This window comes from Numida meleagris, chromosome 3 (assembly GCF_002078875.1).
Source record: "Numida meleagris isolate 19003 breed g44 Domestic line chromosome 3, NumMel1.0, whole genome shotgun sequence".
In the NCBI taxonomy this organism is placed as follows: domain Eukaryota; kingdom Metazoa; phylum Chordata; class Aves; order Galliformes; family Numididae; genus Numida; species Numida meleagris.
Window position 1 is genome coordinate 17337717 of NC_034411.1, and position 18588 is coordinate 17356304.

At 37.7% G+C, this 18588-nt stretch overlaps 1 protein-coding gene across 2 annotated transcripts in view; it reads left to right on the top strand.

Annotated features, from left to right (window-relative positions):
- The window catches only part of WDR26 (WD repeat domain 26), a 31697-nt gene extending 17193 nt beyond the window's left edge, over positions 1 to 14504 (top strand). For both annotated transcript variants that reach the window (XM_021391378.1, XM_021391379.1), the window contains 7 exons: positions 2379 to 2519; positions 3451 to 3570; positions 4306 to 4451; positions 5003 to 5081; positions 5672 to 5801; positions 8254 to 8439; positions 9762 to 14504. In XM_021391378.1, coding sequence (XP_021247053.1) covers positions 2379 to 2519; positions 3451 to 3570; positions 4306 to 4451; positions 5003 to 5081; positions 5672 to 5801; positions 8254 to 8439; positions 9762 to 9787 — 828 coding nt within the window. In that variant the 3' untranslated portion in view covers positions 9788 to 14504. The remainder of the gene's footprint in view (positions 1 to 2378; positions 2520 to 3450; positions 3571 to 4305; positions 4452 to 5002; positions 5082 to 5671; positions 5802 to 8253; positions 8440 to 9761) is intronic.

Sequence of the window (18588 nt, forward strand, 5' to 3'; positions counted from 1 at the left end):
AAAACCAAACCAACAGCCTCTTAAAAACCTTTCAAGGAGGTAGACTTCTAAATAACATGAAGTCACATAACTCTGATTTCAAATTTGCCAGAGCATACTTTTCACATTTCCTGTCGCAGCTGACGATGTCTTTTGAGTCATAAATTTAATCAGATTCTCAAGGCTTTAGGTAAATGAAATTATCCTAATCCACCTGTATAAGCTGTAACGAAACATCCATCCAGCTTTGGGCCAAGTGATGGGAACACACTGTTCTAAATGTTCGTTTTTTTCCATACTAATATATTACTTATTTTTAAGACTCCTCTGCATGTCATCTAAACTGCCTTAACCCATACTTCTGTTTTCATTTTCATTTGCTCATTTCAGTGTTCTTTCAGCTGCATAAAATAATACCTTGAGTAAACTAGATTTGGGTGTGGAATATGTTATTTGACTGTTACAAAGCATGAGAGAATCCATAGAGCGCTAGCATTAGGCATCATTTTGTCTGGAATGTGTCTTCTTTGTTAGAGCTCACCTTTCACTTGTTCCTTACTGAAAATTATTTTTTACTACATTTTCTTAAAGCTATTGACAGGTGTTTGACTTCTCAGCTAAGGAGCTTAAACGTTACAGACTTAATAGCTGAGTAGACTTTTCTTCTACACAACAAAAATTTGGGAAGCTGTATGTGAGGGGTAGAAATGCAGTGTTTTGGTGCAGAAAGATATGTTTCGGTGGCAGATGAGAAGCAAACTGACTAAATTTGGGAATGTTTACCTGAAATATCTTTGACTGCTGTTCTAGTGAGAGCAAGACAAATTATAGCAGTTCTGCTGTATTTGGAGAAAAGAATGAGAGCAGTATGAGAGTAACAGCCACAATTCCTATCATTAGAAGAGAAAGATTATATGCATCCTGTTCCTCTTGCCTCTCAAATGAGGTGCTTAGAAGCGGCAGGCTACCTTTACACTGGGATTAGTTAAAAGAAATGCAGCCATTGCAGACAAGCTGCAGGATGAGAGATGTCAGATGTGACTCAGTTCCTGTGCAGATTGGTTCAGATAGAGACCCAGCAATGTCTAATGCAGACCAGGAATAATGAACAGAATGAAAAAGGAGAGGCCTTGAGGGAGTCCATGCATTTGCTCCTCTTATTTCTGTTCTTTGAAGATTATTCTTAGGCCATTTTCTTTTGAGGCATTTTCTAGTCAGCAGAACCAGGAAAGCATCAGGCTGAATGAGAGTTGCTGAATCTCTCACAGCTTATCCCAGACAACATGTCACACTCTTTCTCTGTTGATAATGTTCTTTCTCTGGAATCCCAAGTCAAGAGATGCTCTGCTGCTTAATGCTAAAACAAATGAAAATGGAACAATTTGAGAAATCAAACTACACCTTCAAATGAGTCAGATTACTTCTGAAGAGAAGTATGAGGCATAAACAACCCCCTCCCCAGTCAAAACAAAACAACAAAAAAAAAAACAGCCAAACAAAGAAACCTTCACAAAAATTGTTGTAGGCTGTTCGGCAAGATCTGTTCTATGCAGCACGTAACCGTATTTTGGAAGCTTGTGTATGATTTTTTTCACAGTATCCGGTTGTACTACTTATTGTCATAGGAAGATGCTCGAAAGTCTAGTTCGTTTGACAAGTCAGCAGTAGAACAGTTATAAGATAAAGCTCATGTAAGATAACTCTGCATGTGCAAAGTATGCTTCATTCACAAAGTCTGGGGAAAAGGATGCACATCTTGTTATAGGCAGCGCTTCTGAAAAAAGAATATCTCACATGTGAGCTTTTACAAGTATTTTTCTGTGAAACCTTTTTCTTGAGCAACACACATAATACACTCAGGTTATTTAAAAAAAAAAAAGCACTTAATGATGAGGGTTTTAGTTAATAATTCTGCTTAACCATGACAGTTTTCCAGCATGTTCATGCTTTACTTTTAAGAAAGTAACTTTATTCCATAAAATATGGATAATAGTACTTCTGTATTCCAACAGAGGTAGGGACTTGTTTTAGCATGTAAGGTTTCTGTAGTATCGAGTGTCATGTAACATAAAACTTTGTACACAATGACATTTTGTGAGTTCCACGTTCAGAAGAATCATGGAAGATTAGAACCAAATACCTATAAGTTTTTGTTTGTTATTCATTTTTGGCTTTCCTATTTGTTTTTGCACAAGCTTTTGCATTATGCTCATACTCTATAAATTAGTGACAGCTTTTCCAGTAAAAACTTATTCACATGACTTTTAAAGTGGGCTTGTAAAATGCCATTGTCAAGTTGCATAAAGCAAAAGTGTCCATGCTGTACTTGGACACATTGTACATGTGAAATCTAGTAGGAGCTCGTTTGTATTACCTCAACAGAATCTGTCTTGTTTCAGGATACTCACCAGCTAAAACTACTTAAGACATTAGAAGGTCATGCATATGGAGTCTCTTATATTGCTTGGAGTCCGGATGACAACTATCTTGTTGCCTGTGGCCCAGATGATTGTTCTGAGCTTTGGCTCTGGAATGTACAAGTAAGTGGTGACTAAGAGTATAAAAAGTAAAACTTTGTGGTCAGCATGCAGGTTTTTTAAAAGAAGATAGATATTAATGTAGATAAATAAAAATCTATTAAGCATGAAGGGTATCAATTCTTCAAACTTCCTGTACGAAAGTGTGAGCATAAAGAAAATAGGGTGAATTTTTTTCCGTAATTTGAGAAACTAACTATATCAGCCAACAAGTTCTGTACTCATTTTGTACGAAACTGAAAACAGAGTTCACGTCTGAATGCCTGAGACTGTGCAGCAATTCTAATGTATCTGGTGACTGACCCTTCATTTCAAAGAAGGGATTGCACAAATCCACAAGACCGTAGGGAGCTACTGAAGAGGAGAACCAGAAATCAAAAGAAACAGGACAGAAATGCAATCTAAGGAAAGAAATAACTTCCAGAAGATTTTAGAAATAGCGTGCATCTTTTAATTTGTTACTTGTTGGTTTGTGTCCCCTTCCCATTGGTTCTAGTGAAAAGTCCACAGAGACTCAAACTTCTCTCTTTCAGTCTGATAATAGGGAATTCGGCCATTTCCTCCATGTCTTTGAAAACCCTTTTCTGCTGTTGATTTTTATGGGCAGCTGAGTTGATACAAAAGCTTCCTTGGCTTCACTTGTGGGCTATATATTCTTTATTGTACTGTTTAGACTCTGAACTAATTTAGTTCCCTAGAAACCAAAAAAAAAAAAGCTTTTTTTTCCCACTCTTGGAGTACTTTTGTTCTGTTTCAATTAATTTAATTGGCTTAGTGAAGTAAATTGGCTCAGTGAAGAGCACTAGAGCTGGCACTAGGGAGTAGAGAGAAACCCTTACTGTTTTGGAAGTAGTAAGCCATTTGTTGGCTTTTTTGTCATTTTGGGAGAGGGCTTTCCTGGCTGGTATCAGGCATTACTGTCTTTATTTTCCAGACTGGGGAGCTGAGGACGAAGATGAGCCAATCTCATGAAGACAGTTTAACAAGTGTGGCCTGGAATCCTGATGGGAAGCGTTTTGTAACAGGAGGTCAGCGTGGACAGTTCTATCAGTGTGTAAGTTCTCTGTATCTGTCACACTGAAAACAAAGATAGAAAGAAACATTTTGTCTCGCAGTCCAATGTGAGTTTGGGGTTTTTTTTTTTACTTCCTTGTGTGTGTATATATTAAAAATGAATCTTCACAGATACGTGTTTTTTTTAAAAAAAAAAAGCAAAAAAACCTTCAGATCCTTTCGAATTCATATGAACAATACACAGATACTAGTATTTCAGCAGCATTTCTATTTCTATGTAGTAGTTAAAAGGGCTCAAACACCCTCACAGAGAGATTACCTTGCATGTCATTTTTAGTTTTTGCATGCTGTCATTGCTTAGTGTGAACAGAAATTTGAAGCCCTCATTGCATAATTAGTGTTGATTTTTAGATAGCGGTCTGCAGTCTCACCCATGCTCTTAGTTGTCGTTTGAGTTGGTGTCCAGAATGATGCTGCAGTATGCAAACCTCACTCACTGCAGAAGTGAGCTTGCAGATTGCTCCCTGACATGAAGTACTTGCTGTTTTTCTGATTTTATGTGTGCAAAGAAGGGGATTCACAGCTCTCCGGAACAGATAGTTACAAAAGTCTTCAGTTAACACAAACCAAGTCCTAATTCATTAAGTCCTCTCCGCTAAATGGTAAGATTGCTTTTTGTAGCTGCCATGTGAACAGAAGGTGAAAAAGATGGTTGTTGCATAGCTCCTCCAGGAATCTGAGCCTAAAAGTTTATCTATTTGTTCATTCTAATCAGGACTTAGATGGTAATCTCCTTGACTCCTGGGAAGGGGTAAGAGTACAATGCCTTTGGTGCTTGAGTGATGGAAAAACTGTTTTAGCGTCGGACACACACCAGCGAATTCGGGGTTATAACTTTGAGGATCTTACAGACAGGAACATGTAAGTACCAGGTTTTGAATTCCTGGTTGTGTGAGAAGAAGATTGAGAAAATCTTTTGGGGCAGGATGAGAAATAAGTTCTTGGAATGCTCTCAGTATTAAAAGGAGAATAATATGGCATAAGAATTCATGATTTCCACCTGCAGCTAGATGTACTAGATCAAGTATGAGATCTTGAATTCGTAAGCACTGCAGTTTTCTTGTCAATGTTCTGGCATTTCCGTTATTAAGTGTTGTGCTTGTCTCATGTATAATATATACATATATAATTCCTGACGTGTATTAATACATCCTGCTTTGAAGTTCAGAGCTGTATTTGATGCTTCAGGTCCCCTTTAGTCTTGGAATTTATCATGAGTATAAGCAAACCACAAACTGTTGCAGACCTTGCTAGTTTTGACATAGACATATACTAAGTTTCAATTAGAAATTCAAATTCAACACTGTCTTTATCTGATAATAGAAGTGCAGAGACGGGGCATACTTTTTGTCATGGTGTTGCATTATTGTTTGGTTAAGCATACTCTTAACAGTGACATCTTTCAATTTCAGAGTACAAGAAGATCACCCTATAATGTCGTTTACTATTTCAAAAAATGGCCGCTTAGCTTTGTTAAATGTTGCAACTCAGGTGAGTTTGCAATGATAAATGGAAATGCAAATAAATCTGTTTGCAACTACTAACTTTCTGAATATCTTGATGGAAATTGAAGTATTTGATATTAACCAGTTGTATTTAGTTTAGTAGGAAGACCTTAATATTCATAAATGTAGTGTGACATTCTCTGCCGAGAAGATAATCTTATTCTTGAGGTTGACTTTTTGAATTGGTTTATAATAAAGGTTTTAATACTATGAAAAATGAACTATTAAATGTTGTTATCTGTCAATAACACAGAAACCAGAAGCAGCAAGAACTGTGACAGGTTGACATGTCTGGGGGTGGGTGGAAGAGGTGTTAGGACTAGGTTAAAATGTATGTATTTCTGGTTTGGGGACCTTGATTAAGAATAGTTTTCAAAATGGAAAGCGCCGCAGTCTGGAAGTTGAAGCTAGCAATTTGGAATATCTTTACTCTCTTGATCTAGTAACAGTACCAAAGTTGTCTGAAGTAGTGCACTTTCATCATGTTCAAGCTTTTTATGGATATGCTTTTTATGGACCAGTGGATAATGTTCAATGGTTTTAAAAAAAAAAATCTTCCATACTTCTTATTTGCAGGGAGTTCACTTATGGGACTTACAAGACAGAGTTTTAGTGAGGAAGTATCAAGGAGTTACACAAGGATTTTACACAATTCACTCGTGTTTTGGGGGTCATAATGAAGACTTCATTGCGAGTGGCAGCGAAGGTAACATCACCCTTTTGTACAGAAAACTGGAACGCTGTATCCTTCCTATACCTTACTTTTACAATGTTAGCAGCTGTAATCTCTGAAAACAAGCAAGTGGTTCGCTAAATAAGTTTGTGGAGCACCGAGGTTATAGCATACTTCAAGAAATAACTGTGTGCTAGCAGAAAGAATCTTCTGAGAGAATGGTGCTAGAAGAAAACACTAATAATTTATTGTGTTTTCCTCTAAAGCATCTGAACAGTTTTAATTAAAAGTGGGTGGGGTGTTCTTGAGGGTTTTTTCTTTCTGTGGTATGACGCATTTACGGCTTGAATCAGAAATACTACCACAGAATAACAGCCTCATTTGCCTGTTGAAGATACAGGTGTGGTGAGGTGATTTTAATTTCAGTCAGAGTTGTCAGCTTCATTATGAAGGAGTAGTCTCAAATTAAGCAGTTGTTGACATAGTCTAGTAGGGTTTCTTAGTAATCAAAGGCTTTGTGAGGTGTTTTTATTCCACTTTTCTGTGGTAAGAAAAGAAATTAGTTAATGGCTTGTATCTTGAATTGATTCAGTTCTGTCACTGACATAGTGCCATCACGTCCCATGGAGGTTATGTGCAGGGTTAAGGATTACACGTGAAATATAATCACTGTGTAACTCATATGTTAGGAAATAGGACCGGGACATTACTACTATTCTCTTTTAGAAAACAGCAAATATATCCGAATCTTACTCTTTGACAAGGCCCACTGATAGATGCTGACTGAAGGTCAGCATCTCCTATCCCATGTGAACCTCTTCATGGTTCTATAAGTTCCCTGTTTTCAGTGTCTAAAAACTACTCAGTGCTGGTAGAAGCTTGTGGCATCTTATTTAGATGTGGACTACCTGAGGCTATTGCCTCTGCACAGTTTGTAGTTGTTGCAAACATGACTACTGACAAAAACTCCCTATTTAAACAAACAAACCAAAACAATGAAATAACATACAAAAATGTAATGGATTACATTGTCATAACCTCTTATACTTGGGAGGATGCCCTGTCAGCTAGGTAGGCTTTTTTTCCTAACACTTTAATCAAGAGGGAGAAAACCAAGGTCTCTTTCTGAGAGGGAAATTGGCTGCTATCTTACTCTAGCTAACATGATTTTTCCAAAACAAAATACAGGCATTCTGACAAGCACCAAAATACTGGTTTGTGTTTAGGCTTTGATTCTCCCAGACAGCAGAGGCTTGCGTGTCCAGTATTTAAGCAGAGAGTGAATTGTATTATTTGGTGAATAGCGTGGATGTGTAGTGTCCTGAAATCAACCAGAACATTTGCATTATTACAAGTGTATATAAAGGTGTTGTACCCAAATGAGCTGGTTCAGCAGAAGACAATTGAGTTATCACATGATTCCATGATGCTGTTCTAGCAGGTAGGTCAGAAAGCAAGTTTGTTTTGTAGGGGATTGGGAAGAGGAGTAGAGAAGGATTGTTTTGTTTGCTAGGTCTTCAGAATGACTTTTGCATTAAAACCTTCCAAACAGATTAAAATACCTCAAGTCGATGTGCTAATACTAAATAACTAGTATTTTTCTAATGCCAATAACACACACTTGTTCAGTTTAAATAGCTCTGTTTAGAATATTGCAGAATATAGACTTACCTAGCGGGGTCAACCCACAGGTTTGTTAAAGGCTGCTAATCTACTGTTGGGGGAAAAAAATAAATTACTTAGTCCTAAGTATGGTTGATTATAAAACACAATTTAAAAAGAATTGCGGTGGAATGTTTGACCATTTCACTATTCTAGTTCTTGTATGTTGCTAGAAAGAATTAAATGCTTTCTATCACAAAATAAGATCTGTGGGAATGTTTATTGCTTCTATTTGTATTTGAATACAACTCAGGAATTAATTGTTGTCAAAAGCAGAAATTTGAAAAAAAAAAACTTGTAATTTGAGACATTAAATGGAATGCTTCTAAGTCTTTAGAAGCAAGATTTATTAACTGTAGAGCTGTTATCTTACCTGGTGTGTATTAACACATGGTGGTTGTAAATATTCTAGTATTTGCGATATATAATCATGTACTAATATGTAAATATGATTGTTTTTTTAAAAAAAGTAACGTAAGCATTCCTTTTGAATAAGATTACAACTACATATTCTTAAGTTAAGAGTAAATAGCTCAGCTTGTTTTTTTATTTATGTATTGGTTTCCTTGCATTGTAGTCATTTTTTTCCTGTAAGTCTTAAAAGGAAGCAGCATGCCCCTCAGTGGAAGATCTTTGCCCATACTCTTTTGATCACTTTCAGAAGAAAAAAATTTCTGCCCATTCAACAGATGCGGGCTTTAGAACAATGTTTATGCCTGTGTAATTGCTGAGAGCTTGTGTGGAAGTGCTATTTGACATGACAAATGGATCTGTATAGAGCAATGTTTCTCATGTTTGTTCTTTTAATGCGTATTTTCTTTAGATCACAAAGTATATATTTGGCACAAGCGTAGCGAGTTGCCAATTGCGGAGCTGACAGGGCACACACGTACTGTTAACTGTGTGAGCTGGAACCCGCAGATTCCATCCATGATGGCCAGCGCCTCTGATGATGGCACTGTTAGAATATGGGGACCAGCGCCTTTTGTAGACAACCAGGATATTGAAGGTGAGTGTGTGTATATCTGTTTTCTAATTGCTATAAACTGCTTCAGTGGGTTTTCTTTGCTGTGAAGAAGTGCTTCCAAAATGATACTCAAATTTCTTACATGGCCATGTAGAAAACTGTGGTGTCACTGAGACCTTGCTATTACATTAACTAACTTATATAGACTTCTTAAATGTTGCCCCTAGTGCTTCAAGTGCATGCAGTATCATTAAAATGTAAATAATGCATTCTGAGCGCACTGAAAATTGTATAGTGGTATTATAGTGCTTACAGAAGTAATCTCCAGAATCTGGAAAGTGAAATTTTTGCACCCTACCATCTGTACACAATTGATTCTTTCCTGACCATCAGACATCATGTGTCTCGGAGAGAGCCGCACGTTAAATAAGTGCAACGTTTTTCACTGTCAAAGTGCACATTTTCCCAGCCCTCCTTACCTACTCTTCAGAATTATTAGCAAGATGAAAACTAGGGGAATGTTGTGCAGCTTGTGGACTTCTGTCTTTCAAGTCTTATATTGGGTGCTAAGCGTGGACATGACTTCAAGGGGAACCGAACAAAGTAATCTAAGAGAAATCCATTAAGTGTGAGCAGATAAGTAAACACTTCTAGTTCAGAATGTCCCTTAGGTGAAAGTGCCTGAAAGCTGGAAAGATGTTAAGACTAAGGATCATCCCCTCTCCCTGTTCATATGCTTTCTGACTATCTCTAGTACTGGACTAGGTGGACCAGCTTTGGCAGTCTCATTCGTAACATCTTGAACATAACGCATAGGTACTCGGAGCCTATGCTCCAGCTTGCTTTACTTGTATTTGGGTTTTTGTTTCCTCCTGGTTACCTGCCTACTCACTTTCTTAGTTTCTTCAGAAAATGATTTAGTAAAGTCTATTAAAAATAGAAATGATAAAAACTAGATTTCTCACAGCAGTACATCTACAAGAAGTGTAGGGGCACAGAACATGTCTCCAGCAACTTGGGAATCTTAAATGGGTGACGGACAGCTTTGTAGTTAGCACAATCCCCTGGACCTTGAATGCAAATATATGTACTTCATTGTATTGTACAATATATTGTACTTCTTTTGCAAGAGGCGATTTTTATGTACCAACAGCTAACATGCTAAGTTAATCTTTATTATGAATAATGGTATCTAAAATTGCTAGTTTTTAGCATGGGATTTAGTTACAGTATAAGTTCCAGTAAGTAATGCATGCTCAGTAAAACTTGCATAAATATTCTGTGTTAATGTAATTATAGAAATATTAAGTGTTGATAAGATCTTCAAGGTTTGATTTCTTTCTCTTGTTTTTGTTTTTGCTCAGAGGAATGCAGTAGCATGGATAGTTGATGGCGAATTTGGAGCAGACGACTTCAGTTTAACTTAATTAGTCGTATTTTAAATGGCTTGGGATTTGGTGCAAACAAACATGATTGATAGCTGGACAGACATGCTCGTCATGAAAAAGAACCATTTCTGAAGCCCGGTTGGGGCCAAACATTTACCACCTTGCTTCATAGTAACCAGTCAAGATGAAGCACGTCGTTAGAGCGTTGTTGGACACCGTGTTGAAATTACCCCCCCATCGGTTGTGAAGAACTGTGCTACATTCAGGCTAACCATTGAACTCAGTATATATTTTCCCCTCCTGCCTTTTTGTCTGGCAGGCTACTGTTCTTGTTGCTCTTCTGTGTAATGAAGTTTAAATGCTTGTTTGGAACACTTTATTTAAGAGTTTAGAAGGCTTGATAGAAAGAGTGCTTTAGTCTGAAGAGTATACATTGGATAGGAAAGTATTTCCTTCTCTTGTTTCTCAAATCTCTCCGCCTTACTTAGCTTGAGATCTTTGCAGCTTGGTTCATGGATTCTAGCCTTGCCCGTTGCGCAGTATATATAAATTGAGATAAACCAATGAACTATGTCAAAAGCACTCTCAATATCACATTTGACAAAAAGTTTTGTACTTTTCACATAGCTCGTTGCCCTGCAAAGGGGTTAACAGCACAATTTTTTAAAAATAAATTATTTATAGGATTAAAATGACTTCATTTGTATACATTTGAAATTAAACCAATGCAAGAAGAAATGTGGAACGTGGTATCACTGATGCTCTTCCAGAGTGTCTTGACACCCAATCAAAAGCAGTGGCTGGAAGGAGCTTTACTTAGGCAGCAAAGCATGTTTCAGAAGGAGAAACTCACTGTCCATATGGAAAGATAAATTGTATTATTTAGGGAAACAAAGAAGTGTTCAGAGTACACCAGGAGATTAAGAGCTTAAACAAGACAAGGTCTTTTTTTTTTTAATTATATAAATATATGCAACAATACTGATAAAAGGTAAACTAAACCTCAACGGAAGAATGTGCTGAACTCTTTCTTCATAAAGTCAACATTTTGTAAAAAGTAATTAATGTTCGAATGACAGATGACTTGTTTTGCAATGGAAAACTTTATTTATTATTTGGTAAACAAAGATGTGTAGATTTTTGAGAATATAATTCTAAGTGTGCAGGCTTTAAAGTCTCTCCTGGACCTTGTCGCAAGCTGGTACTGTGAACACATTAACACTTCAGAACAGTTCCGCTAATACGCCATGTTTAGCAAAAAACAGACGTTTATAATTGAAGCTTTTTTTTTTTAATAAACAGATGGCCTGGCATCTCTATGCTTCTGCACTACACACAAATTCCGTGTGGGGTGGCACTGGATTCCCTTTCCCACCTTGGGTAGAAACGTAGCATTGGTAGTGCTGTGAAGTAATGAGGGAGCAGGAGAGGGCATGCCACCAAGGATGATGTGAATGAAAGGGTGAACTTGCAAAATCCACAATAATCTAGTGACTTTAGTCATGTGTGGAAGAAGGGTGAGGGAAGGTTTGCCTGAGTTCCTGGGAAGAGCAGTGTAGCCACTTTGAATGGGAATGTGGTGCTTAGCATAAATAGTCCTTTTTTTTTTCTCCCCAAGAAAAACAAAAGTAAAGTTCAGCAGGTCAGATTTTTTTTTTTTTTTAGATTCCATTAATTGGGTAGGTTGGCTTGGTTTTTTTTTCCTTGCCCTGTGTGTAATCTGCAAGACGACTTAAGATTTTGAAAATCTCATTGAAACCAGCTCTGAATCTGACATACTCACATCTAGTGTCTCCAAAATGAAGTAGGAACCTAACGTTCTTATCTTCAATTTAGTTCATTTGTCTTAAGGTGAACTGCTGAGATAGTAATTACCATTCCCATGTGTTCTGGGAGCATGTATGTAAACTGAAGACTACAAATCAGTTCCTCTCCCATTAGCTCATTTTAGAGGAGTTTTTCTGTTGCTAGTTGGACAGCGTAAGATTAGTCAGCCTTGCTCCTGTGGCATTGGTGTTTCAGGGAAACAAAGTTTTCCTGAGGTCCATTTTTAGTAAACCAAAGTTCTGGGTTTAAAAAAAACCACACCATAAACAGTGTTTTACATCTTCAAAACATGGTCTCATTCATAAGCAATGCTAGCATGTGGATCTTTAGAAATTACCTTTTTTTGTTGTTGTTCTCTGAAACTCTTATATTTAAACTAAGTGTTACTTAGGGAGAGTAGAGGAGAAAGAACAGTCCTGGTTTGGATGTGTCAAGCAACAGTCTGGCACTACTTGCTTGCCTCATACTCGTGGGACTTCAGTGGGAACTTCAGACAGGTGTTGAATGCTGGATCAAAGTCTCAAGCTTAGACTGAAAGTCTCACATGCATTTCAAAAGGCATTTTTTCATGTTTCAGTACCTAAACCAAAGTGAGGCTCCTTACCTGGTACAGGCTGTGTGTGGGTACGTATGAGCTGATGCCTACTTTCTACTGCAATGCATTGTAAGTAAAAATCGGAACCTAGTACATCTGCCAATAACTGACCTCTTCTGGACTAGGTATGTACCTCTAAAGAACACTTCAGGTATTTAGAAGCAAATTAGGGAGAAACATGTTTTGATATCTCTGCTTTAATTTAGTTTTGTGGTACAACTGTGCAACATAAAGGAAGGCTCCTTTATCATATAGATGGCATTCTTACCAATATCTAAATCACACTATATTGCATAGATGTCTGCTTATACCAGGTGGTGTGCAGAGATGAAAGGAGAGAGTAATCTTTGCTTTACCACAGTACTTGGTCCCACAGTGAAATTACACTACAGATCCAGTGGTAGTGAGAACCATTCTAACCTGACAATTAAAGAGAAACTCAGACTGTTTCTAACATGCCATATATTCACGATGTGTGAATTGAGAAGTACCAATGCTTTTTGTGCACAGACGATAAAATGAGGCTGCGAGGGGAAAAAAAAAACAAGCTTGCTCATTTGCAATGCATTGATTTCCATGTGCTTAAAAATGTTTGTAGGCTGGAGTCTAAAGCTGGAACAACTACACACCTGCAATGAACACTGTATTTCTGGTGAACAGATCTATGATTTTAGAGAGGAAAATACTGTAAGCGTATACTATTCTTTTCTAACTTTCTTCGGTAAGCTCTTAGCTTAAAATTTTTGCAGTAGTCACAGGTTATTGTCAAGGCAGATATTTAAAAAAAAAAAAAAAGCAGAAGCATTTTATTATCTGAATGCTCTTTAGCTGTTCAGGTAAGTAATTTTCAAGGCACAATGGAGCACAAAAGGGAAAACAAGCAGTGATGCTAGATTTGTCCTTGTGTGGGTGGGTGGGGTAGTGGGGAGACATGACACCTTTGTTTCAAATTCTCTGTACTTTCTCAAGTTCTTCAACTTTAAAGTTGACTTCATTTTTATGATTAGAGCAAAGGTGCAGGCTAGAAATCTCTCTTGATCTTGCCAGTTACTTCTCATCTTGGCTTCAAACAGGTAATCTTAAATAAAGCTCAGTATGCTTGGGAGTTTGTGTCTTGTTGTATCTCCTTACACTGATAACCAGTGCTCCCATCCAGAATCAGTTATGAAGGCTTTCTTAGTAGGAAACAAGGACTCGTATGATCAGCTGTAGTTTGAAGGGGAAATGTAGAGTCATATGGGGAGGTAGAGAAAGAGGAATGAAGATAAAAAGCTGGATTTACTGACAAACTACTGTAACTCAAGGGGGAGGAGGAAAAATGCACTTTCAATAGTTTGTCCATATTTTTATAGCTACAAAACACACCTGTATTTGCTGAACAGTTTTCTTTTTGTTGTTGTTGTTTTCTTTGAGACAATTGAGGAACATCTTCCCATAAATGGCTGACCCTCCTTTTTACCTCCTCCTGTCTTTTCCGCATTGGCTGGAGACCATTTTCAGCTGCCATACTTAATTTCAAAAACTGCTACTTTTAAAGATATTTAGAAAAAAACTCATTAATTCTGACACTTTTTTGAACAGGGTGGACTTAATTGAAGTGTGCAGTGTTGAACTGCTGCTGCAGTAGCTGCCTCTAGTTGTTGAAATAAACTGTAGACAAGTTTTTTTTGTTTGTTTGTTGATCCAGATTATCTGGATTCAATAAGAAGTTTGTGAGAGTGTTCCTCCCATCTGGTATGAATGTGTGTGTGCTTGTGTTCCAGAAACAGACATAGAACCAAATGTTCTAGGTACTTGTCATGTTTTATTGCATACTTTAAGTCGTGCGTATGTGAAGTGTCCTCTGACCTGAAGGTTTTGGTTAATATCAGTATATTTTTATAAATTTGAAATTCATCGTGCCCCATCTTTTTCTTAAACATTTTTCATTGTTAGGGTCTATGTGCTAGATTTGAATCTTAACATTTTTAGGCACAGATGGAAAAAGTTATTGGCTCCTCGAAAACATTTGGGACAAAATGGATCCTCAAAGCATGTATGTACTTACAAACCAAGCTGTAGAGATCAAGAAAAGAACTTTATTGTTGATCTCAAGATTTCTAAGTTGTCAAGATTTATATGGAGTTGTGGTGGAACTAGTTAACACTTAGAGCTTTTGGTATGTAATGACTATTTGCTATGGACTGATATTAAATGTTTCAAAGGATTGCGTTCTTAAACTTTCTGGATTTTTGTTACTCTCCTCAGATTATATTAAGTAGTTAAAATTTCTTTGCTATATTACATTAAAAACATAAGAACTTTGGGTCTCGTATTTATTTTCACTTGTTTTACTAATTATTTACAGAACACCGTTTTAACTTTTTTATTTTATAAATGTGTAGTATTTTAAACATATCTTTACAAATTGTTCAATTGGAACTACATTAACTTCTGATTTGTTTTTATTAGGATTTTTAAAAAAACAATACACTTTTTCCATGTTGGTGCACAGCACTTAACAGAAATGTTTGTATTCCCTTTCTTTCAATTCAATAAACAGAATAAATAACTGGAATGAATAGTTCTTAGTTTCCTAGACTTCACTTACGTGACTATCACTGGGATGTTCATTTCTTGATTGTTAATTGTGAATTTCTTCCATGTTTGTAGCATTTTATTTCTTGATAGGAGAAATCATTTGTGACAGTTCAGCCGAAGATGACTTCTCTGGATTGCTGCACACAGCAGCAAGTTTTTGATGCTTGGCTGTAATGTCCCCCCACTTCTCTTTCTGACCGTGCATTGAAGCCGTTCAGCATGCTGCTCACCTGCGTCCCATCCTGCGCTTATCTACGGTGTTGAACATCTGCTCCTTTGAGGCTGGATGACAGCCTTATTCGTTAATGCTGGAGCTTGCTCAAGTATCATACGCAGGTTGCTGACCATAACTCATCTATACCTAGAGTTCTTCCCACGTTAGGAAGGTGCTTTTAAAGTACTTCTAACTCTTGCTCAAACTTCTCTTACCAGCTGCAAACCAGGGACATCTTATCTGAAATTGACTTCAGCAGCTTTTGTGGTTCTTGAACCCACTCCTCACCTGTTGCCTCTTTTCCTTCCAGCTAGCCCTGCATTCTTGTTTCTCCTCATACCTTGCAGGATAATGTTGAGGTGCCATTGTATTCTGTGCGTACTGGTACCACAGACATTGTTGTTCAGCTGTAGCTAGTGTTCTGCTAAGTAAAAGCTGTACCTAAATTTGCCTTCTACTTCCTATAGGTTTTCCAGCTTTCAATGCTTTGGTGAATTGTATTCAGTTTTTTAAAATTCTTTCAGCTTCTATTTGGATTACAAAAAAAGTCTTCATGCCATCTTGTAGTAGCACCTTTTTATTAATATTTATTCCCTCGCTTAGAGGTTAAGCTGCGTATATATAACCGTGCCTTAAATGCAGCCGCAAACAGAACGGGCATGCGTTATCCCTTTCCAGATACCTGTTTTTGCTGCTTCCCTGGGGTACTAGTGTTAATAGAAGGGTTGCTAGATTGCAGATCTAATTCAGCCATAAAATATCCATATGGCAGATGAAGGCTGTTGCCCACCAACCCCCCCCCCCCCCCCCCACCCCCCCCCCCCCCCCCCCCCCCCCCCCCCCACTGCACCTGTCATCCTACATCTGCCTCTGACTGGTGAGAAGAGTGAAGGAGAAACAGGTACGTGATTTCCAAGAACTGGGACATCTCAGCATGTCAGAACCCTTCTTTTTTTTTTTTGGCTCAAAACTTGCTTTCTGAGGTATCTTTTGTGATAAGACTCTAACTGACTTACTGAGGAGGCGAATGGTGGGTGTCGCCGTGTGGCAATCAGCATCACCTTGTGAACTTTTGAAAGCATTTCCTTCAGAGCTGTTTGCCCCAGAAAGAGAGTGCTCAGGAGTGTTTACTGGCGGAAGATCTGGCCTGTGACCAAATAGCGCCAGCTTGGTACAGGAGACTGGGGAATGATGCCATAGTATCCTGTGAAAAACAGGATGCAGGTGGGCACCTGCTGGCAAGGCCCAGAAGATGGGAACAAAGGAGTTTCTGCTGAGATCCCAAAGCCAGAAGCTGCCACTCCAGAGAGAGCTGTCGCTCCAAAGAGAGCTGACTCGACCACTTTGGATTTATTTATAAGTTCTTACTGCTGTTGGAAGTTGTCGTCAACTGAAGCGGTTGTCAACCAAAGCAGTCGTCTACCAAGCAACACCCCCTGATGGCCCATCACTACTGAAGATCAACATCTGCGCTACAAACAACGTTGGACACATGGTGGTGACTATCTCTCTTGCTTTCTACAAAGACTCCTTGCTTTTATCTCTTTCCTATCGCCCACCTTCCCTTCCCCATCTCTCTAAGCAACTAGGATTTGTAATAAACTGGTCAGGCAAACATTTGAACCTTTGTGTCTTAATCTCGCTGACGGGTATACATATATTAAAAGAACCCCTTCTCCCTCCTGTAAATTGGAGCGAGACACAGTGTAAGTAAGATGTAAAATGGATTGTGATTAAAAAAAAAAAAAAACAACTTGTTAAATAATCTAATCTAAGAGAATTCATGTAAAGAACCTATTATTAGGTGACTACTTCATAATTAGCTTAAATCCAAACTCCAAGGTAGGGTACTTCTGTGCTTCACACCTTGGCCTATGCTTCCTGTGCTTCTTAGTGCAGTCCTCTGCTACCTGCTGTGTGTCGCACATGCTTAAGCTCTCTGCTCCTTACAGAAAGATGGCAGCCCCAATTGCTGCCTTCTCTTAAAATAAAAAGCCTATATATACATATATACATAGAATGTTCCAAAGATTAACCACCAAAGTCTGTACGCCTCTAGTTGTTCTGCCAACACCTCTAGTATCATTACTGTAATATCCTTATAGGCAAAAAAAAAGAGTATTTGTACAAAATGCTAGGGAGATTCTTGTGAGGCAAAGAATGAGAATAAAGCTGTACCAATACTGAACAGATAATGATGTGCTCTTGTAGGGTATTCAGAGCTTCAAGTTGATGGTTAACACTCATAGAACGGTTGTTAGGACTATCAGATATCCTAAAAATCCCACTGGTTACTGTACTGTTACCGTAATACAGAACTACTTTAGAATAAAACTTAATTAGGATGAGAAGGTAAGGACATTCATTAATAAAACAAGCTAATCAATCAATAGTCCACAACCATATCAGTGAATTAGGGGGAAATGTACTTTCTTATTTTTAATTAATCCCTCTCTCTTAAATTAGCTACTTTTTCACTAAACAGTTTGAGTATTAACATAGTATCAAAGCTAACTGATGTATAGACTGTGGGTAAGGAAAAGAGCTTAATAAACTTCTTCAAATGTTAGAATGCCTTTAAGTTGTGGAGTTTGGACTCTGCTACCAAGGCTTTCACAACTATTATAAAAAGTCATTAGGGAGGAACGAACAAAGGATTTATTATTTTTTTAAATTGCATTCAAAAAAGCGTATCCTTTTCATATTTGACAACATCCATAACTGTTCTTGGTGGTCTGTTGCGGTTAGTAATTCATTTTTGAGGAGGGCAGTGGGGAAGAATCCACTGTAACATCCCTCATGAATTGAGGCACATGCTACTCCCATTTTCTTTTATAGATATTAATCTTTTCCCTTACCCTTCCTTGTCATGCTCCCATCTCAGAAGAAATACTTCACTAGATAGAGGAGAACAGAAGCTTTTCAAAGTGAGTGGTATCCTGTTTACAGGATACATTGCAGCTTACATTAACCTTCTAATAGATTAAAACCAATGTAAGTGTAGGTAGGTGTGTTTTTATTTTTTCCACAGGAATATATGAGGCTGTAAGATAAATACCTTAAATTGTCTTTGCATACAAGTAAGATAGCTTAAATGGTAGGCAATTAAGTTACTACAAAAATTACTGACTTTTCTCTTTTGAAGTGCTACTTGTTCTCTCCTCTTTACAGACCTACATCCTCTCTGGGGTTCAGCTTTACAAGGAGTTTGGTTTTGCATGGTATCAAGCAGAACTGGCATGCAGCTGTGGTAGCTATTCCCCTAGTTATTTTCTAATGAGCATGCTTTTCAGTAGTTTTTGATATTTGCAACAGCTTAACTTGGTTTCCATCTATCATAAATTGAAGGCCAAACTTATCCCAGAACAAACATTGAATGCAAGTTAGCTAGAGAAATTGAGCTTCCGTGTTGCCTTTTTGCTGCCTGATCAAAATAAAACCAAGCTGTTGCACACAGATCAAGACCAATACAACACTAACTGCAGCTGTACAACAAAGAATGACAAGTACTTAAGAAGGAAATACTTATGAATTTTAGGACTTAGTTACACACCCACATTTTTGAAGTACTACACTTGACATGTATA